This window comes from Asterias rubens, chromosome 1, assembly GCF_902459465.1.
Source record: "Asterias rubens chromosome 1, eAstRub1.3, whole genome shotgun sequence".
In the NCBI taxonomy this organism is placed as follows: domain Eukaryota; kingdom Metazoa; phylum Echinodermata; class Asteroidea; order Forcipulatida; family Asteriidae; genus Asterias; species Asterias rubens.
This window is the reverse complement of record NC_047062.1, coordinates 8681248-8704057: the sequence shown is the minus strand read 5'-3', so window position 1 is coordinate 8704057 and position 22810 is coordinate 8681248. Positions and strand designations below refer to the sequence as shown.

The 22810-nt window shown below is 38.6% G+C and overlaps 1 protein-coding gene across 1 annotated transcript in view; it reads right to left on the bottom strand.

The window, feature by feature from the left end:
• Nucleotides 1-15550, bottom strand: part of LOC117307316 — a 31758-nt gene extending 16208 nt beyond the window's left edge. Inside the window, exons 1-4 of the mRNA XM_033792038.1 lie at nucleotides 14961-15550; nucleotides 13892-13964; nucleotides 12371-12852; nucleotides 8023-8091 (exon numbers count right to left, since the gene is read on the bottom strand). Coding sequence (XP_033647929.1) covers nucleotides 8023-8091; nucleotides 12371-12852; nucleotides 13892-13964; nucleotides 14961-15119 — 783 coding nt within the window. The 5' untranslated portion in view covers nucleotides 15120-15550. The remainder of the gene's footprint in view (nucleotides 1-8022; nucleotides 8092-12370; nucleotides 12853-13891; nucleotides 13965-14960) is intronic.
• Nucleotides 15551-22810: the final 7260 nt, after the last annotated feature.

Below are 22810 nucleotides of genomic sequence, written 5' to 3'. Positions count from 1 at the left end.
TTAGTCAGTCACTACTTTTCACTCAGTTCCAAAGTCAAATGGGGAAGTACTTTGGCTCACTGCCAGCTAGAATGCATCGTATTCGTACAAAGCTTCTATCCCTATCTCTTATCATTGACAAGATGACAAACAAGTGGCCCATTGGAAAAGTGAGTCTGTACCAACTCCCACATGCTGGAAAGCGTCCAATTCATTAATCGGCAACAGACACAAATAGAAAACTCCTATCAGTCTGCTTTTAACAGTGCAAAATCAGTTCAAAAGTCTATCAGATTGCAAGAGACTTCAGGTAGGTCTATAGGCTACACAATGAATCCTGAAATTCTTCCTTTTAAACATGTATTGCAAAAGTTAATGTACACAAGTACTGTACCACAATCTTGAGAACTTTCAAGAAGTAAATACTGACTGTATAGTTAACTTGGGGGTACAATCATGTATAATATCTCTTTTGAGGGAGTGTCGGTGTGGCCTTTAACTTCTAACAGAACTTTCACTGGAAAAGGAAAACAATTACTAATGTTGGGGTGAACACAGACAAACTGGCTAGAGCTGGATTTGAACCTGCTACCTCAAATCCTGAGCCATGTTCGACCCACAATTAACTAGATTGCAGTCAATTTGCCTTGTGGTTTTACTTGATATTTGAAACAAAACATCACATTATGACCGTATGTACGTGTGTCACACCAAACCTGTAAAGTAAAATAATGGCCATGCTTTTTTAACCTCACGATGCACTGAAAAGACACATTTTGGATAAAATTTTAGATTATTTTCATTGCCGGGATTGGATGTTTACATTGTTTACACATGGTGCATCCTTGAATACATTATGTGTGAAGCATGACTTCATTTGTCATCATTGCTACAAGAGAACCAAAATTATAATCAGACAACAATCGGCTAACATGGCCGACAAGCCACACTCTCAATCAATCTCAACTTAATATGCATGATTCCCATGGTGCATTTTCTCACAGAGAACTGTTTTACTGCCGCGACTGAACTGGAATCCTTTGTCTGGTTTACTCAGCATGGAGGGAGGTGTGTATTGCAGCATGTCATGCCCTGAGCTTATGGCATGACGTAAAAAGGGAAGTCACATGACCTACAAAGACCCCTCCTTTTATTGAATACGTTCATTCTGCAGCTGCTGCTGGTCAGTTTTATCAGTGAAGTACATTATCAATATGACTGGGGCAAATATTTGCCAGCCCAACCCCTGCTACAGCCCAATCAGTCTTTATTAAAATACAAAGATACCCTGAAGGCATAGGATTAAAGTGCTGGTACAGGACACCGACGTCCAAGTACTAAAATAAAATGCCTCGGCTAGCGTTTCATAGATCACTTTTGGTTAAGCTCCCTCTATTCAAACCTAGCAACACTATATCACCTTGTGTTGTGCGCTCACACTTAAGGATTAGGACCTTTCCATGGGTCTCTTCCCAGCATAACTCCAGGGTTGTCAAAATCTACTGGCACAACGCTTATTTTGTAAACAGAACAAGCAGCAATAAGCTTTCTCTTTCTTTAGGACTACTTTAAAAGCCTTCTTTTCGAGCCTAATCAAGTCACGCCAAACTCCTGGTTCCGTACCTTTGCCGAGACAAAATCCACACAGATTGTCACTTGTGTGGCAACCACCTAAGTGTCACCAGTTCTGAGGCTTCCCGGATGAGATGAAAGCAGTGTGCCAACCAGGCCAGCAGACATTGTGTGTATATGTTACAGAGCATACTGTTTTTATCAAAACAACGAACACCCTCTCTGAAAATAGCCAAGAGGAGGGTTGTGCCAAATTAAGGGTTGGATCAATTGCCAAGCAAAATTTGAGCTGAAACTCAAACCCGGGAAAGGATAGCACATACTGTGTCTTTGTTACTAGATTTTTTTTTGTACTTTAACTGGAGCGCATGCAGGCTCTTTGGTTTGAGGGCTTTAAAAAAAACTATTTTATGGATGAGTTTGTTCAATTGCTTGCTTCTGTCCACTGTTCAGTATCTTATGCACAACTACAGTATATGGTACGATATTTTGCTTGCAGGTGCAAGGGTGTGGGGGGGGGGGTGAATTGGATATTTCCAACATTACTAACTATCATGCAAGATACTTAATGCAACACTCTTCAACAATAGACCTTGTTTCCACTAAATCAATCACTAATATATCGCTGGACATTTCTAAGTCTTGTATTATGTGGAATAATGATAGATGTACTGGAGATGTAATAAACCATGCATGCAAGTCTCGCGTGCATCAAGAACATTTTGGGAACCACTTGGTGCCAAGTATTTTTTTGTTTTATTGTGTGTGAAGGACAGAAACTCGCCCACAATGCCACAGGATCTGCGGATGGAATACACTGGAGATTGCCCAGTCTGTCGCTCTGTGGTTGGCCCTACTACATGGAAAACCCAATGTGAGTGATATTGCAGTCTTGAGCACATGTGGCATAATTATATTGATCATCACTTCATCAGGTCAAAAGTCAACTACATGTTTATGGTAAATACATCTCAGCCCAAATTGAACAAGCAGACATTTGCCATAAAAGTTGAAAGCCCAGACAAATTAATATCACTCCTTCAGCACATGATGGCTGCTGTGATGGCCTTCGCACCACATGCCTCAATCCAATGATTTACCCATAATACTGACAGTGGGTGTAGCCATTGATTTTTGTGGTTTTGCGGTGGGTGAATATTGCCCCTGGTCAATATTGCCACTGTGCAATATTCCTCCACACGTGAGATCGGAGCCCAGCTTGGCTCTCATGAGAAAAAAAAAAATCATCATGTTTAGGAACATGCACATTATCATTTACCCGAATGATGTGTGACAAAAAGAGTGTGGTATGGATAATAAATGACAATAAAAGGTCACCCCCCCCCCACTTAAAATGTTCCACTCAACAGTCGGGTGTAATTTGAAAATAATGTGCAATTTTTTTTTCTAATAAAAATTGCTGTGTGTGTAAGATGTACTATAGTACATGTATGGATAAAGTACATCGCCAACTGTGAAGTGTGACAGTTCATCAAATCATGGCTCGATGCCAGGGGCGGATACATTTGGCAACAAGTGTTTTAACCTTCCAGAAGCGGGCAATTTAGCAGGCAGTACAGACAAGAACACTCTGTACTGTAGTTATTAGGTCAGCAGACCTTTTCTTTTTTTAAATGGATCAAGATTGCAAAGGTTGTCTGCTGAATTATGTGATCATGTGATCATGTCTTACCCCAGACATGTCAACATCTTCATGGGCAAATTAAGCTGTCTCCTGATGTACATGTACTCTTAAAACTTAAAAGGTGTACATTTACAATATATATATTTGGTTTGCAGTAACACCATGTGTGTATCTATTCGCCAGGTAGAGTTTGTTCTTAGAGAACAGTCTTTCTTTATTCTACTACCGCAGAGTAGATTGTTTGGGTGTTCGGGAGCCTTCTCAGTTCTGAAAAGAACTGTCCTGCTTTTTTAACTATTACCCAGGCGGAGTCAGTTCTTAAGTTGGTTTCAACGTTTCGACTAGCTTGCTCTAGTCATCGTCATTTACAATGTAGTTTTACTTAAATGGTGCACATTTACAATGCAGTTTTGCTGAATGTGAACCGCACTGTACATCTAATGTGCACATCTTTCATCCTGACGTTTTTGTGAAACTGATTGTTTTGTAACAATAAAGTCATCATGAGAAAGTTTTGTCTAAAATTCATGTACCGGTAGCTGCAGTTGCAGTATTGTCATGGGTGGTGCGTACATACTGTATTTTGTCTCGCTATAGGGCATAGGCCTACCAGTATTGGATATTTTTTACAAACAATTCACTGAACTATCATGTATTTAAATAGGCCTACACTCTTGCTAATGTATGTTGCATAAACTCAACAAACCACACTGAACATGTACATTAAGATTGTTTTAATTTCTTTAAACAAAATACTGTCAAATGGCTTTTCAGTTCAAACTGAGAACTTCACAGTTTTCATTGTACATTAACGTACATTATGTACATGATGTAGGCCTACATGTATTAATGCATTGCGTACTTGCATTAGGCCTGCTTCGTGCTGACCAGGACCAACATCATGGGTACAGTTGTCACACATCCATACATGTACTTAAAACCAGTCAAATGTATACTTTATAGGGGGTGGGGTTGAGGTTTTGGGGTTTTTTGTGAGGGGGTGGGGTGTTGTTTGTGTTTTTCTTTCCATATCTTACTTTATTAAGATTGTTATCAACAAAGTATGTAGGTCATACTTCAAACTCTAAACACTTGATCCCTTAAAGTAATTATTACAAACCCAATAATCTGCTATACAACCAACAATATCGGGACAACCTTGAAACTCTGTGTAGTCTCCATGCAACCATGGATTTCTAGCACACAAAAGCCAAGAAACTAAGTCTGCAATAGTTCAAAGAATAGCCTATTCAGATCAGCATTTACAAAATGCAAAATATCTCATAATAGAGCATGCAGTGTGGCAGTCATAAAATCAATGTTGTTTGCTTCTCCTTCGGGACATTGTATGTAAAAGTACAGTTCAGAGACATGCACACAAGATTATGTAGTTTCAATGGTTTCAGACGCTGAATTACAGAAATGTTTTCTGCTTCCATGCTCCTGTTATGTTGAGCATCTCATTAAAAAAAGTTTTTTTTAAAGTTCATATTACAAGACAATAGGTACACGTAAGCCTTTACGCAACCAAGGTTTTCCATTTCTCTCCCAGCAGGCAAGTTCTCCTAAATCAAAGTGAGGCTGGGCAAAGAAAGTCTGGCCCCATTTTGATAAGTTGAGAAACACTATTCATTATTGCCAATGCACATAGGGAGCAAGACTAAGTATGGTGACAGCCTTTATCGCTTACATTGAATTTGAGGCTTTATCTGAATTAGTGGTAATATGACTCTGGCTGTTCCTAAGATAAGGATGTTGCTAAGCGAAGCCATTGAGCTCTGTAGCCTAGCCGCCATTTCAGAAATGGCCCGAGTTCCTCATATACCTCCATGATATGACATTCTGCACCCCTTGCCAGTGACAAGAATTTCCTTGCAAACATCTAAGAGGGATTTACATATTTTTTCTTAAATAGATACAAAGTAAATTTCAATACAGCCCTGAGCCGGATGGGGGTGTGTAGGTCTACCACATGTGTGCAACATAACACATTAAATATTTATGAATATAGAAAAGCATGGACACTGCAGCTTTATGTCCTCAATCAATATGAACATTATGCCAGGAGGTTTATCCCCACACATGCATTGATCAGTATGCCATTTAAATCCCCCCTCATGGCACTCTCTGCAAGTTAAACTTTAAAGGCACTGAGTGAAAACACTGAAGAACAGGGCCTTGCTTTAGCTCAAGGATTCTGAGCTTATATACAGAGAGCATGAAGGAAGGGTGCATAGTGCACAGGGAGCAGAATTATAAGTTGAGAAAAAGGTGGTGACTTCAGGCATGTATTGGGTACACCTTTTGTAGAAAGACACCATTGTGTAGGCCTATTATTACGTATCAAGCAATGTTTAAACAGCATTGTATTTGACTGTGAGTAACACTGTATGTTTTGTCCTTATTGGAAAAGAGCTGGATACATAAGAAACATTTTGTGCATCAATCATTTTAAATGTGCTGGTTTGTAACTGTAAAAAAATCAGCCTCAATCAAATATCCCCACACCAACAAACCTTGAACAGTTTAAAACTGTTCTTATAGTGCATTAAACTTAAGAATTATTTGAAGACAGATCCCAAGCATTGGAAGGAAAACAGGATATGTTGACCAAAAACGGTTTTCATACATATAAGTGATAACCCATCGGATTAACAATGTAAGTGTATAGCTGTGCATCAACCGCAGTTTCACCTCAACCCAAGTACCAATTGTCTGCAAAGGGAAAAGGGTCATCCAGTTCACACACATGTTGATTCAAAATTGTTCTGTCTCAGAGGTAACCCCCTAAGAAGACAAGCAATAAAGCCTGCAGGATACCACCAAAATAACATTTTCATTGTATACAAACATACACCTCCCTACATACATACACAACCATGCTACAACCAAATTGAGGGTTGTTTTCTTTCAGAAAATATTTATGACTTGGATTTTGCAATCTATGCTTGAACCAAGCCCTTTTTCGACAGGCTTTAGCAGACAATTTCAGCTCTCAAAAAACCCATGACCTTCCAGGCATCAGGCCACTGTTTCCTGGTAACAACTATAGAGCTATGAACCTATTACATAACCATTTGGAGGAGGGGGGATCAGAGCCAAACCATTATTATAGACCCATCAGCAGCTTAAAATGGCGTAGTCGAATTATTGATGATCTTAACTCCTTGTCCGTGTACAGCCTACTAAACTGGATACATACAATCAAATCATTCCTATACTTTCAAAGTACTATACTAAACATTTCCCTGCATGGCATGGGCAAAAGAAATTTAAAAAATTAAAAAATTGTGTCAATCTGTAGAGAGCCACCTGGAGAACAGTGACTTTTTTCATTGAAGTCAGCATAAACGTTTATTCTATAAGTTGCTTCGCAGCAACCTACACGTACCATACATAGTGTACAAGTGTACACATATAAATTCCTTAAAAAATGAATCGTGTATACATGTACATCCAGAAGATTATCGTTCAGGCCTGATGCACTGTACACAGCTGCCTTTCGACTAGTCTGATGTATTTAATTTTCCCAGGCCAGCTCTCTTCGATTCTTTGAGGTCAAGGGAAGAATCTACACATCATCAAGACAGTTTCCTTCCTCTGCATTGTATGTTATTTTATACAAATAAGTGATGTACATATGTACAGGTATCTGTTTTACACACTCATGTCAATCTCTCACGCTTGACTGAGCTGAAATAAAAAACAAGGACTGCAAAACTATAAATTTTTATATAGAAAAGTTTGCGGTAACACCATGTAATAACAATCTCTAAATGAGTTGGGGTGGTTCTGAAAAGAACCGTTGGATTAACTCGACGTTTCGATCAGTATGCTCTGATCGTCTTCTGGAGAATCAGAGCATACTGATCGAAACGTCGAGTTAATCCAACGGTTCTTTTCAGAACCACCCCAACTCATTTAGAGATTGTTATTACATGGTGTTACCGCAAACTTTTCTATATCTTACTTCCACCATGCAAAGTTTCAAATCCTACTTATAAATTTATACTGGGCATGACTCAGCTTGGTAAACACATAAGTTATAAGAATAAGAACAACAACAACGCAAGTTTTACAATCGATTGTTTTGAAAATGTACCTGCACCAAACCATTGACTGGCACTGCAAGACTATAAAAAGCCTGGGAGTGTATCTTAATATGCATTGTATGCTTACTATTAACTGCAAAATAAGCGGAAGTTTATTTATTTAATAGACAAACAGCAATATGCAGGTACATCATGCTATCCTACTCATCACGACAACTTCAAAGCAAGAGCGCCTTACCCTGGAGGGCCCCTGCCAACAAATATTATGTCCGAAGATTTAAAATAAAATGAAACAACAAAGGGCATGGTAAAAAAATACTTTCAGAAAAGTCGTGCGGAAATCAAAACTTCAGTTTGAGAATAATTCACAATTACGCGAAAAATAGTTCATACTGCCGATAATGAAACGAAGGATGCCAGGCAATTGCGCTTAATCACTGTAGCTGCAAGCCTTAAACCTGTAAACAAGAGTGCTTGCTTTGTGAGTCACAAATACAGGGGTTAACCCAGGTATCCTATTCAACAATAAGTTTTCTTGATTACCTACAATGGAACTTTGTACACACAATAGATTGCACTTAGAGTGTACATTTTACAAAGTGCACTCAGATCCACAACATTTTAAAGTTATTTATTGTGACATTGTCACATTCGTAGACATTTATTTAACCCAGTACATCCACCAAATTGAGTTTGACAATTCCATTCCTCTTCAAATAAATAAAATTTTAAAAACATTAAATTTTACCCGAATCATTTCCAAATATAACTCACCTTAATTCGTACCATTCTGGCTGCTCGGACACCATGCCCATGACTAAGGAACCTCTTAAAACACTGCTTCTATAGAAAGAAAATTCAGAATAAATACATATCAATCATTTTGTTGAACAAAAAAATTAACAACACTAAAGTGATGGGCTTGAAGATTTACACATAGTAAACATGTTAAATAATATTTAATTATTAATTACTAATAGGCCTAAATATACAAAAAATGTTATGTTCTACGCTTTTAAAATTTCAATATTTTAGTTTTTATTTAAAATTTGTATTAGAATGATCCTTTGTCTTTCTATTTGCCACATGTTTTAACCCCCCCCCCCCAAACAAAAAAAATACTAATAATAATAATAAATAAATAAATTAAAAAAAAGAGTTTTAACTGGGAAAAAATGTTTTTACTATATTACAGATCTTTCATTAAAGAATACTGGTTGTTGTTTGTTGTACACCTTGGAATTTCTTGAAGGGACATAATTAGTTTCTGCTTGTGAAGGGACTAATGTGGTACAAGTAATTAACAAATTTCAGTCAGATCTTTACAAATGGGAGAATAAAGGGGAAAAAACAACCAATAATCTAAGGAGAGAAAATTGGGTCCTTAAAAAGCTGGGAGGAAAGGAAATTAGCAAAATAAAAGAACAGGTTAATTACACAATACACAAATTTAAATTGAAACAGGATGAAAATTGAAAAGAACAAAATTAATGAAATTGCATTTATGTTGCAATCAATAGATTAATACATGGCCTTGACACAAATCTGTTGCAACCTACAGTGTTGCAATGAATTGTACATTTACATTAGTGGTAATCTCTTTGAAGCACAGTCGCAGAGACATTGTGCTCAGTGTGCATCAAGCGGCAAGAAGAGAAATTGAAAAAGTCTGATAGATGAAAGAAGTTCATACATTATTGACACTATGCATGTTCGGACAATGCAATTCAGTCCTCAAGTGTCAATGGGAAAAAAAACACCTTAATGGCCACCAGCAGTTCCTATGCTGAGCTGATATCAACAGAACAGGTGAAAACAATGACAAAATATCATGACACAAATGAAACAATAGTATCGTCTAGTGACCTGCTTTCCTGTAAATACAATTTGTTTTGCACTCTACTGCTTCCATTGACATTACAGTTTATTCATGTAAATTGAATACTTCTTTTTGTCATTGTTCTCTAAAATAAATTTTGCTTGCATTTTAATCCCCTAAAAATGTGCAGGTACGATTACTTATAATACAAGTAGGCCTTGAACTACAATCGAGGCACATGCGGGACATCCTGTACATTGCAGAATTATGTATCTGGTGCCCATAAAAAAACAACACAGGTTACTCATGTAAATTTAAATACTTCTATTTTTCTGTACAGGAACAGTACAATGAAGATTTGTTGAATAAATTTTGCTTGCATTTTAATCCCTTGAAATGTGCAGGTACATGATGTATACATGCATTAGCTTCCTAATCTATGGTAGCCTACAGTTTGTATGGACATGCACACGCGTACACATGTAGACCTTGATTGAACAGTAGGGAAGGCATTGCAATGGAGGCAAATCTCTTCCTGCACATGTGCCAGAAGTCTGCATTGGTGCACCTATAACAAATACATCTGTGGATGGAAATCCCTGTGTACTGTACATGTAGCCTATGTGCTTATACTTAGCCAGGTGTCTCAACCCTAATTTACAGTGGAGAGAATTTCTGAACATTTTTTTTATCATTACATGTCACTCCCCTTTCTGTCATCTCAAACATCTGTGATATTGATAATCAACAGAAATTCACTACTGACAAAAGAAACAATCACTGTGAGAACACAATTTTTGTTTGCCACATGTTTCCCACAAATTCTTTCATAAATAAGCAGATTTGTATGTACATTCATGCAATGATGAAGTGAACGTTTACAATGAACAGTTAATGCACACATCACATGGGCATACATAATGTAGGTCACATCAATGAACTGTAGTTTCAGGGCATGCCTGAGGCAGCAGGATGCAATTTGCGCATTTCAATCTGAAAAAAATTGCAAACAGTTGGCCAACCTTTTTTAGAATGCACTTACACAAGTCACTGTCCCTACTAACCTGTAAAACCTATTCGTCAAAGCACCATGTCCATGCCATTTCATGTTATAGCCTTCATGTGTAACACTGTAATACCTTGAAAGTCTTTCTTTTTGTTCCTTTCTTTTTCCAGTTGACAGACCTCCTCCCCTTCCCCTTTCCTTCTATCCAACCCCATCCCTTCCCCCTTCCACTAAAAGAATTCCTCCTCTCTGGGATACGACTAGAACAAAATACCTTAGGCTTTGGGGGAAGCATTGTTCCATTGTTTCAAAGGCACCCAAGTACCCAGCATGTGTTGGGTAAAAAAGACCAGTACCGCACACTCAGGATTGCCTGACTGCACCTCCTGAAAATTGATGTACATTTAACATTATGAACCTCAACCCGAGAGTGCCTCACACTTTTCGTTGGCTACGTACATGTACACAAGGGAGGCAATCGTTTGAACAGTGGGGCAAAACTCTCACTTACGGGTGGAGTCATATAATATTTGTGTCCCTGGTGTACACTAGCTAGCCTAACAAATGATGACAATTGTAGGCAATCAAGGAAGAGCCATACATTTAATTAAAATGTGCAAGGATGCTACTAACTTGAAGATGGTTTTATTGCCATCCCTTTAGGGGGAACAATACATGGCAATCTGCCATACGGTCCCTAGAGCAGCCTGCCATTTTACACATGGATGGACACGGACAAGCTGAGCGTTTGATTCCAAGGATATCAGGCACGTAATTATTCCAAGTGCACACACGCACACAAACACAAAGCATTCAACTCAAACTAGCTGGCCTGCTGCCTCTGTAGTACCCTGGATCCAAAGGTAGTTGGTTAATAATTACGCCATCTACTTTTGTGTACAATACAAAGGAAGCCTTGTGTGCATTTTTCATCAAGACAAAAATGTGCATTGGTGAGTGCATCAAATATTGCAAACCCAAATCACCTTTAGCATACTGTGATTTTTTTTTTCTGTCTCAACTCAAATTGGGGACTTAATCAGATATTAACAAGACCTGAAAATCATAATCATAGCATCACAGATAAATCTTTGCGGATTGTTCAACCCTATTTCAAATTGTAAATTACAACACTTGCCAGTGCTACAAAAGGATTTTCAGTTACCCAAGGCAACCTACACATGTGTAGAATGTGTACACTTGGGTAATCTGATATTTCAAGATGGATGCCCAGCCAGGAATCTTGTTGTGGGGGTTGAAATTTAAACGAGTCTATGTTATAGCCTTATCGCATGTGCTCTTATTAATTTTTTTAACAATCAGCAGTACCGATAAAATAATACCCTTCATATAACACAATCAAGTCTCTATGGGTAAAAAGGTAGGGGGATCTTATTTGGCATCTCTTTTCATAGATCATTCTTTTGGCAAACCTACATGAACATTTGCTATCTAAAGGGTATGTAAGTATACATATTACAGAATTGCCAGAGCTGGGAAAATAGGACCAGTAAGTTTGTTCAGTCACTATAAAAACATCAGCACAAATTGACTCTATTAGCATTTATAGCCAATGCTTGACTGTTAATCTTGGCAGCTATCCAACGAGATTTGGCAGAGTTCCAACTTCTAGTAACCCAATAATACAAGAGTGTGCTCATATCATGCAGGCTATTGTACAGTTTGTAAACCTGTACACAATCTGCTTGACAGTACGTGTTGAAGATTCCACCACTTGCACGCAATATTGCACAGCTGGGGTATACAATGTCACGCACACCTCCGAAGAACTTACATCACTTTCAATATACTGACAATTGATATACGATGCATTTTCCAGGAATTTCCCATATCATTTAAGCTTTGGTTGCACCTTCACAAACTGAAACTTTTTTAATATTGGGACATCCCATGCATATCAATCAGTCATAAAAAATAATATGCTGAGAGTTTGTCTGCCAAACATCACATCCTGAATTTTGAACTTCTATTCCTCTCGACCTACTTTTCGGAGTTTCAGGGATTCAATGAGATCAGGGAAACAGCAAAGTTTAAAAGTGAACCCCTTATTTTGCAAGTATGTACCGGTATTCATTCTTGAACGTTTCAACAACAATTTCAAACTAATCCCTACTTTAATGTAGTGAGCCTTCCTTCCATTTCAAAACTTAGGAAAGCAATTGTGCATGACACTTCTGAAACCTTGAGAAGAAAATAACCGCCACTTATAAATTGCTGAAATACAACCCTGTAGTCGGCCATATTTTTTCGTACAATTAATACTGTAGGATACGTACCTGCTGCATTTTCTCAAAATCTAAACACCGACCATTCTGCACATGACTGTCATCCAGGTGATACGCATGCCTGTGTCGCTTCCGTGGCGATGCAAAGTCTCCGGCTGGGCCAACATTTGCCACGAAAAAGGTGGCGTTTCCTTCCGAATGCTTTCGCGTTAGTCTTTGTAAGTGCCTTGGCGGTGACGCACTAAATCTCAACGGTATCGGTTTGGCACAGAGTTCTTTAACTTCCTCATCACTTGAGCCTGAAACGTCCCCATTTCCACCTCGACTTATTTGTGACCACTTTCGTTTCTCTGGGGTTGGTTGTTTGTCTAACCCTGTGAGTTCCTCTTCCGAGCTGTGTCTGTCTCGGTCTGACGTTAAAATATTCTCTGTGGAATTTACTATATCCTCCAGTGGTCTTAGTCTCACAGGGTGAGGTGTTATTAGGGCCGGACTAGAAATCGGATTGGAGGATCCATTGCACATTTTTCTTTCTGTTGACAAGAATTCACAAAAACAGTTTTTAAAATGCATGAAGGCTGTGATAAACACGTGTGCATTTTATTTTGGTTGGTACAATCAAAACAAGTGTTGACATACATGTACTGGTCGCTAAAACAATGTTGCCATGGAATCAATGTGCAAGTTCTCAACCTGTCCATAATGCACTTAAAACTCTCATAGACACACATTCTTTCTGGAGGCGAGAGAGGGAAACCACTGCTTAAATTTCAGTTAGTCATATCTTAAAAAGACTGTATTCAACACCTAACCAAAATCCCCCGTTAATCCCACAGCAATAAATAAACATAAAGAAAATTGTGTGATATACACACAAAAATTACCACATTACATGTTTGAGCTGCTTTGCAATTTGCAAGTCTATTGGTTCTATCGCTATAGTATCATATCACTCAGAAATGGTTATCAAAACCTGTATGGATATCATCAACAAAAACATGCCATGGAAAATGTATACTATGTTATATGAAAATAAGACTCTATCACTCTACATACGTGTGTATGTTTTGCACAAACAAAATGCATGTGTGTTTATAAGTTTAGAGGTTACAGAAGTATACGTAGGTCGCAAAGGAGACAATAAATACTGTCTGTGGAACAGATACTGTGCAAGAATGGTGCAATAACATCCTTTGTACACAGTTTCCATCCTGCAGCTGGGCTGTGCAGTGAGTCATGGCAAAATTACAATGTTACAGGCTAGAAAATAATTTTGCAGAACACAGGAGGTCATTGATTCCAGGGCGACGTAGGCAGACTGCGTTATGAACATTATCAGTCAAGGGCAATAAATTATTGTTCAGGTCTCCAAACCCAACAATTTGTTTACTAATAGAAAAACACAATGTATACACTACAGTGAAAATATATGACTTCAGTCACTTTTGATTGCTGTTCAATGAAGTCTGAAATAAACTTAATTAAATGTAAAACTCACGCAAACTGTACATTCGATGTTCAAAATCATTATTACATTTGGTGAAACTCAATTAATGCTAATGCGACACCAACCTTCTAAAAACTGTTCCACCTCTTGGTTTTCTTCTTCCGAGTCTGTGTTGTAATCCGAGTCCTGTGCCTCAGTCTTGGTGTAAAAACACAAGCAAATACACAGATCTTTGTTCGTTTCAAAGTATTTAAGTTAAAGGCAGTGGACACTATTGGTAATTGTCAAAGACTAGCCTTCACAGTTGGTGTATCTCAACATATGCATAAAATAACAAACCAGTGAAAATTTGAGCTCAATCAAAGTTGCGAGATAATAATGAAAGAAGAAAACACCCTTGTCACACGAAGTTGTGTGCGTTTAATTAGATGGTTGATTTCGAGACCTCAAGTCAAGTTCTAAACTTGAGGTCTTGAAATCAAATTCGTGGAAAATTGCCTCTTTCTCCAAAACTATAGCACTTCAGAGGGAGCTGTTTCTCACAATTTTTTATACCACCAACCTCTCCCCATTACTTGTCACCAAGAAAGGTTTTATGCTATTAATTATTTTGAGTAATTACCAATAGTGTCCACTGCATCTAAATAAACTTACATGGTTGTTTATATAAAAGTTTGAAAGCTATTGTTTTATTCATGTTTTAGGAAAGAGTTGATGGGAAAGTAAGTTCGTACCAAAGCCATGGAGTTTTAATCACAAAAACTACATTTTGGTCTTTTTCCAGGAAAGATGTTGGAATCGACTGCAACCTTTTCACTCATCATGAAGAAACAAACGTAGTAAGTTACTTCCTAAATATTAAATTGGACCATCTCAAATTAATCATTTTGTTTTATGTAAGAAGAAGTGGCAGTCTGTTCCATTGGGCATATTTCCCTTGGTCGAATAGTTTAAAAAACAGTCAAACCAGCAAAAGAAAAGAAAAAAAGCAGTTGTATTTATTGTACATTTATTTTGGAAGTTTGCCAATTGAATTAATTTTTGTTCTTTTAAATATACAAACATTTTTAAAACACACAAAAATGGCAAAAATTAACTCGTCCTTACTTTATGATTAACTTAACTAAATACGTTGTATGGATTAACTAAATTTAGGCTAACAAAATAACAAAAAATTGAAAAAAAGTTGCTTACCTTTGGTTCATATGGTTGCACTTCATTTAGTGACTGTGCTCGAAGCTTTTGCGTCAGGAACCTCAACATGTCCGGTAACAAAGCAACCCAAAGTGTGGCAGGCAAAGATAAACACGCTGCAGTTTGACGTCCGAGGCGAGGTGAATGGTTCCTGTACATGAACGTCCCTTTAAATTCTGTAGATAAGGCTTTATTTACAGTGTACTGTCTTGATTGTGGTTACTCTACCATGTCAACCAAAGTGAAAAATAATGTGCCCTTACTAAAAAACGCAGACGACTCTTCCAAAATGTTTTACTGAGTCAACTTAAAAACCTTCTAAAGTGGGCATGTAGATTATATTCGTTTGAATATTCATGCCTTGAGTGAGAACAGACAACTTGGCACCAAACCGTAGTGTAATTCTTGTCTCCCACTAGTCGGCTCAGGAAGAAAAATTCCGACCAAAATACCCCCTTTTCATGACGAGAATGAAGTACGTTGTTCAACCTCCGTCGTTAGTCGCTACACAGCCAGAGTGCCAATTGCATGCAATAGCCACCTTTACCACAAGCACCGTCACACACACGCACACTAGCAATGCTTTACACTACGCGTGGATTGAGTGTGTGGTGCATATACGACCTAAACGTGGGGTCGATCAGCTGTAAGTTTAGTCAATAAAGTTAGGTCACTTACATCATCAACTATTGGTCAAAACATCCGTGACGCCATCCAATATCATTAATATTCATGATTAGGCATGGCGAGCACACACGTCTTGTATGTAAAGCAAAGGACATAGTACAGACAGTCGGCCATAGAGTAAGGCTGTCCTTACTCTATGGTCAGGCGAATATCATCTCATCTAAAAGTAGTGTATGACCGTCGTGCTGCTTTCTGTCCAGTCAATTTCGGACAAAATTGTGGGCACTCTGGGCTTTGGAACAAAAACTAAAACATTCGCAAAGGTAAACAAATTATTAAGGCTCAGGCTTATAGTAATGATTGATGATTATTCGGATTATTATTCCGACCGCCACTTTACTATATCTTTCTGAATGCTCCGACCTGTGCGATGAGTGTAATTTATAGGTTGCTGGAAATCTATGGCGCCGTTTCTCAGTTGTTTCTGCAGTTTTTACATGGTATATAATAACTGGCATCATGAACCATGAACAGTGTTGTCAATATTATTGTTATGGTCAAATTACCATGATCATACAATCGCCATTCAAAACCATGTAAATTGGATCAGGAAACACCATAAAATCTTACTGTCATACACCTCTACAAAAAAGAGGGGGGAGGGGGTGCTTGTTTTGATTGCCGCACCCGAAATATAACATGCATAAAGCCTAACTGTATTGATATTGTCCCTTTTTCTCTCTGGGCAGCTTTTGACATGGTCATGTTATAATGGAGCTCTACAAGTGCCATTCAATAATTGTTGAGATCCTGAGATAATTTACCGTAGCAGGTGCAGGACGATGACATCTAACGTGACGACAAGCCGACATTGTTCCAGCGATGAATTATTTCGGGAAGTCGACACGTTCAGTGTGTCGTCAACCCGAGATAATTTGTCTCGGAAAGTCGACATTTTTACTTTCACGATGTCGACATCTTTAAGATGGAATACAAGGTAGACGACATTTTAGTACTTTAGGACGTGTCATTCCCCGAGATAAGTTATTCGAGGATGTCGTCATCTTACGTTTATGATGTCATCATTCTGTATTAGTAGTCAGGGTCTCACTGACATACAGGACGATGGCAGAGCTCCGGCCGCAAAACATGACGTTCACATTATGCCGTGGACAGTTGGACATTGCGCAATAGTCACGCACAATGGATTGTAAAAGGGATCCCGAAAATATTATTATTTATTTTTTAATTAACCAGTTATCATTGTTGGTGTCGCCCCCCCCCCCCCAACTCACTTGTATATTATTATGCTTCTATAACAAATTGGAACTCCATGCATGCACACCAACCAATACAAAATGTGTCAATTTAGAAGTATATGCGCCCGCGGTAATGATGTGAAAAGCACAATCAGCATATTATTTTATTCGGAACTACTGTGTTGAGGCTTCGTGTAAAAACTTGACCATCTATAATATTATTATTAATACATGACGGTCACATCCATCAAGCCGATTTCAGCCGGGGTCATTCAACCCTTCCTAACACGCCTCCTGTCAGAAATTGATCGTCTTACACAGGTAGGCCTGACTATTTATAGTTTGCATCATAAGACTCGATTATATTCTCCCCTAAATGCCACTCGGCCAGGTATGAAGATCTTGTTTCATCGTTTTCTCAATGGTCAATTCTTGTTTCGTCAAATCTTTTCTGGCAGGACGCATGCTGTTTGGACAGGAGGCGCCAGGTCTTCTCAATGGCAACAGGACGTGCTCTGTGCGGGGTTGGCGGCGCGCTGGACGGTTCGGATAATGTTGCAACACAACATGCTCACTTTACGGAAAAGACAATTTTATTCGATAGTGAATTGCAGTGGACGTAAACTGCCGTTCAGACGGCTGTTTGTTGACACTAAATCAACAACACTGGTTATTCAGATCCAATTTGCAGGGAGTTAAATTAACTGTTTGGCAAAACAAAAAACAAACAAAAATCATATTAAATTTAATGGATGGTATACCATTTAGATTTTGGCAACATTCTTATGAGATGAAATTTAGAATTTGACACCGAAAGATACCATATAAATTAGTACTGTGTGCCCGTGGATGAAATTTTAATTATCAATTTTGTTTAGCTGATTCCAATTTCATCAATACATTTATCGGAATTAACCAATTGTACAAGTACCCATCCTTTGGTGAGTCGGTGAGTCAGTCCTTAAAAAAAAAGGGTTTTTTTTTACAGGTAACCTTATTACATCTCTCAGTAACATTATATGCAAAAAAACAAAACATTATTGTTTGATGAATATTATTGTGACCCTAGAAAAAAAAATATATATATTTTAGTGACTTCATACTGGACACTATTGGTAATTATTGTTGTCAAAGACCAGTCCACTTGGTGTATCTCAACATATACATAAACAAAAACAACTGAAAATTTGAACGTCATCGAAGTTGCGAGATAATATTGGATTAAAAAACACCCTTTTCACATCACAAAGAAGTTGTGTGTCATGATGCTTAATTCCGGGACCTAAAAATCTAATTCCGAGGTCTCGAAATCAACTTCGTGGAAAACTATGTTACATCAGAGGGAGCCGTTTTTCACAATGTTGTATACTATCAACGGCTCTCCATTGCTTGTTACCACGTAAGATTTTACGCTAATATATTTTGAGTAATTACCAATAGTGTCCACTGCCTTCAAAGGGGGTCGCTTGTTGCTTGACAGTGTTCGTCGTGGTGTCATTGTGCTTTGAATCTCTGGAACTCTTTGGAGGATTTTTTGAAGAAGAGGCATATAGTTTGTTAAAGTATGGGACATCTGGAAGAGGACACCCTCTGGCCCATATCGGGTATAATATCCTCTCATCCCCATGCCAGGCCCTACACTCTAAGAAAACCTCATAAGCCCTCCCCCTTCACTCGTTCACAAACAAAAGGATACCCGAACGAAACAGCCGTATGGTAATACTGTGATATATCCTTTTAATTTTGTACGTTATAATAATACTCCTATACGTGCTGCGAGCAATGACCGCGCACGGTCCTAATTGTTGAAGATCGTGTCAAAGCTGCAATCGACCCGAGGGATTTTCCCTCGATATTAAATGAATCCACAACTAATTTTTAAAGACAACACTGAATGAGTGGGGTAAAATTTAGGCGGGCTGGTTTTAGCCGTAATATCGTGATCAAATCCCCTCCTAACCGTGAGGACCTCTCACGATCCGGCTAATGTATTCAATTTCATATGGTCATATTTTTGGAAGGATTACGGACGAATGGTTAAAAACGGGAAATTCTTAACACTTGTAAGTTAACCAAACCCGTCTTTTTACGCGTTTTGAAAAACTGTGAAGAAACCGCAAAAGCCCTTCAGCCGGTACCACTTCAATCACAGCCATTCGGGGTGGGGGGGGGGGGGGAACAGACACCAGCCCTGAGAAATCTGAGACGATCCATGCATGAATCGTTTCCCAAATTCAAAAAATGTTGGGGCAATTCAGACGAATAAATTTCCTAAGCTGTACAACATTATCATAGTAACAAGTCAATTGGGGGGGGGGGGGGGGGGTGGGTAGTAACACAAACTATTATTACAGCCCGTAATTAGCATAACACTTTACTCGGTGACGAGTAATGGGGAGAGGTTGATATTGTAAAACATTGTGAGAAACGGCTCCCTCTGAAGTGACTGACATAGTTATCGAGAAACAAGTTATTTTCCACAAATTTGATTTCAGACCTCGCAGATTTATAGAATTTGAGGTCTCGAAATCAACCATCTAAAAGCACACAACTTCGTGTGACAATGGTGTTTTTTCCTTTCATTATTATCTCACAACTTCTACGACCAATTGAGCTCAAATTTTCACAGGTTTGTTATTTTATGCATATGTTGAGATACACCAAGTGAGAATACTGGTCTTTGACAATTACCAATAGTGACCAGTGCCTTTAAAGACAACACACTGTCTCAGTCAACACGCGTGTCTGATCCAAAGCCTTTAATTCGCACGGAATTACATCATGACTCCCATCATAAATATCATATATAGGCCTAAAGGTTTCTCAGCAAATTATGGTTTCGGCATTTTATAATTATTTACCAAAAACAAAACAATGACAGATGAATGAAGATTTGATGGCACACCTCTTACGGTGACCATCAAGGACTGACTGATATGGAATGGACACTCATTCCAACGCCACTATTCATGCTAACAACACTGGGTACTGTATTGGTAAATGGTATCACAGAAACACACTTGGTAATGAGCAATGAAGAGCTGTTGATGGTAGAAAATATTTTGAGAAACAACCCCTATAAAGTATAGTAAAGTTATAGTTTTTCAGAAAGAAGTAATTTCTCTTAAGTCTTTTATTATGCATCTGAAAGCACACTGTGCAACAAGGCTTTTATGTATTTTCTTGCAACTTTGATGACCAACATATCAAATTTTCACAGGTTTGTAATTTTATGCATAATTAAATGGGGTACACCAAGTGAAAATACCGTGTCTTTTATAACAACCAAAAGTGTCAAGTGCCTTTAATGTATAAAGCCATATAAATCTATAGTGAATTCGTGACTGACTGCAAACCGGCCTTTGTGTTGTGCATATATCGTGATCGACTGCGGGTTCAGGTCGTGATCTTGTACCAGTTTCTCTCTTCCCCTTCAATCTCATTAGATGCAATCAGCAGAAGGTTCCTCTCATCCTAAATGGCAAGGAATGGCATGCCGTTAAATAATGGGACTTTCAATATCTTTGGAGGAATAGACTCGAAAATTATGTTGTTTTGCACAATTGCGCCTCTCCTATTTTGATGTTAAGGCGAAATTGCGCAAAACAACGGAATGGCCCAAGACCATGGGATCCCGGTGATGACAAGCAATTGCGGGACATCTTGGCAATTCAGTGACAGAAAGCACACCAAACAAACACCAAAACACACCCAACAAACAATCACCCATAAAACAGTTCGGACCAATCATACGTGACTTTTTCTTCCTCTGAAGTTTAACACGATCTTCTGAGATGTGTGTTTTAGAGGCCCCTGATTCGACGATGACGTACAAAGTGGAGTTAAGAGATGTAAGAGAGAGTTTTTTTATTATTATTAATGTGGCAGCAAAACGCTTCCGTAATTTTCAACGGGGAAAAGGATGCTGCATCAGCACTGCTATGAAAAATTGCGTTTTGTCGACCATTATTTATATAAGTGCATTTGTTTCAGATACCAAGTCATTGCAGTTGCGTTTAAAAAAAAACTATCTGTTGAATAAATCCATTATAGTGATGGTCGAGTGCCGTAGCAAATAGTGTTTAACAATCCCGTGCACTTTTTTCGATTTACTCGCTTTGGGGTTACCTTTGAGCTCCCACTATATCGAATTATCGAAATACTTGCTGCCTGTGTGTCTACGATTACTCGAAGTGCAAATCTAGACGAGCGGCTGCACAGCGTTTTCACGTGTTCTGTCTTTTTGCTTGTCCTGTTGCCGCGCTGGTTATTTTCCTTCCTCCATCCATGGTTCGCCTTTCCTCTTGCCGTTATTCCCAGTGGGCAATCATGCTAACTAACACCTGTACCGTGCAGGCCAAATCTCTGGCTTCGTCGAGGCAGACAATGCGGCGTCCGGAGGCATTACAGCCAGCATGTCCGTCCGTCACGCTCATCCCCGAAAAAAGGGACGAGCACATTTTTGGGTGACGTGCTCAATAAATCGACCTGATGCGGAAACTATAATTCTTGTGAGACTCCCTAAGTTGGGGGGAAAATTGGAATTTGTAAAAAAAATTCTAATGAGGAGGAAATCAATCATAGCGAACCCTAGAAAAGGCATGCCACAACCTTAGTTTGATCTTGGAATCTTTCGTGTGTATGTAGAGGTGTATAGATGAAGAGTGCCATTTTAATGTATACCCATGTGCTGTGCTTTGCGCATTAACAAACATTAATGACGTCAGATCAATCAGCTCCGTCATCGGGGCTACAAAAGTGGTGGCCCTTTTCAAATCACAACTTCGCTTTGGGTTCCGGTGTATTATTTGTGTTTTTACTTTCGGCGGGGCTTCAAAGAGAAGAACGGCGCCAAAGCCAAAATCACGACCATTTTATAAATCGGCAAGAGACTGTAACGATACATGACATGAATACGCATACTCAAGAGCGCAATAACTTTTGTTTGGCCCACCATAACTTTGCATAACATGGTACAACGGTATAACTATTATTATGTCAATCACATTTCCAGAACTATAGGGGGCTCTAGATTTGAAATGCGGCCTAATTAATCACCAATCCAGATGATTTTGGTCTCATCACCAAATTGACTTACTGAAATGGGCCGAGCTCTAAAATTGAGATAGGGCCTAAATCACCAATCCAGTTATTTGTCTCATCACGTTGACTTACTGAAATGGGCCTAGATGTACAATAATTTATTTATTTAGCCAAAGGTCGACCGAAATGTCAAACTCATTTAGGAAGATATTATATTGCCAAGACGATTTTTGAACCAACTGTGAAGTCAACGTGGAGATAATTTATCTCACCAAGCGACTTACTGGGACCGAGATGTCAACTTGTTTCAATATGCCCAAGTCGTCTTGGTGAGATCATACAAGTCGACCTCCTGTGCAAATTACTATATTAAGAAGTCATCTGGCCGAAATAAGTTAGTATGACGAGTCAACTTCTTGGGTTCAAAAACTCGTCCTGACGAGAAAATAATATAAGGACAAGTCAACTTATGATTCCATGACGACTTATAAGTCGCCAGTTACTAAGTCGTCTTAATTATCGAGACAAGTCGACTTGCTGTTTAAAGTTTACGTGGAGATAAAGTCTCGTTGTCTACAAAACGATGTAAGGTTAGTTATGTGTTGTTTAGCGTGTCGTATATCTCATGTGATAATGAGACTGAATATTTAATGATGAGATAGACTGCAGTATAACAAGCCGACTTGGAGCCATCGGCTACGGTGGCTCATATCCGCCAATTCCTATAGAACTCTTGTTTTATTTTACGGCGATATATCGCCATACTATTGCGTTATATCGCCGTACTAGTGCGTTATATCGCCGTATTATTGCGTTATATCGCCGTATGTTATTGCGTTATATCGCCGTATTTTATTGCGTTTTATCGCCGTATTTTATTGCGTTATATCACCGTACTATGATAATGTTGGGACTGCTCGA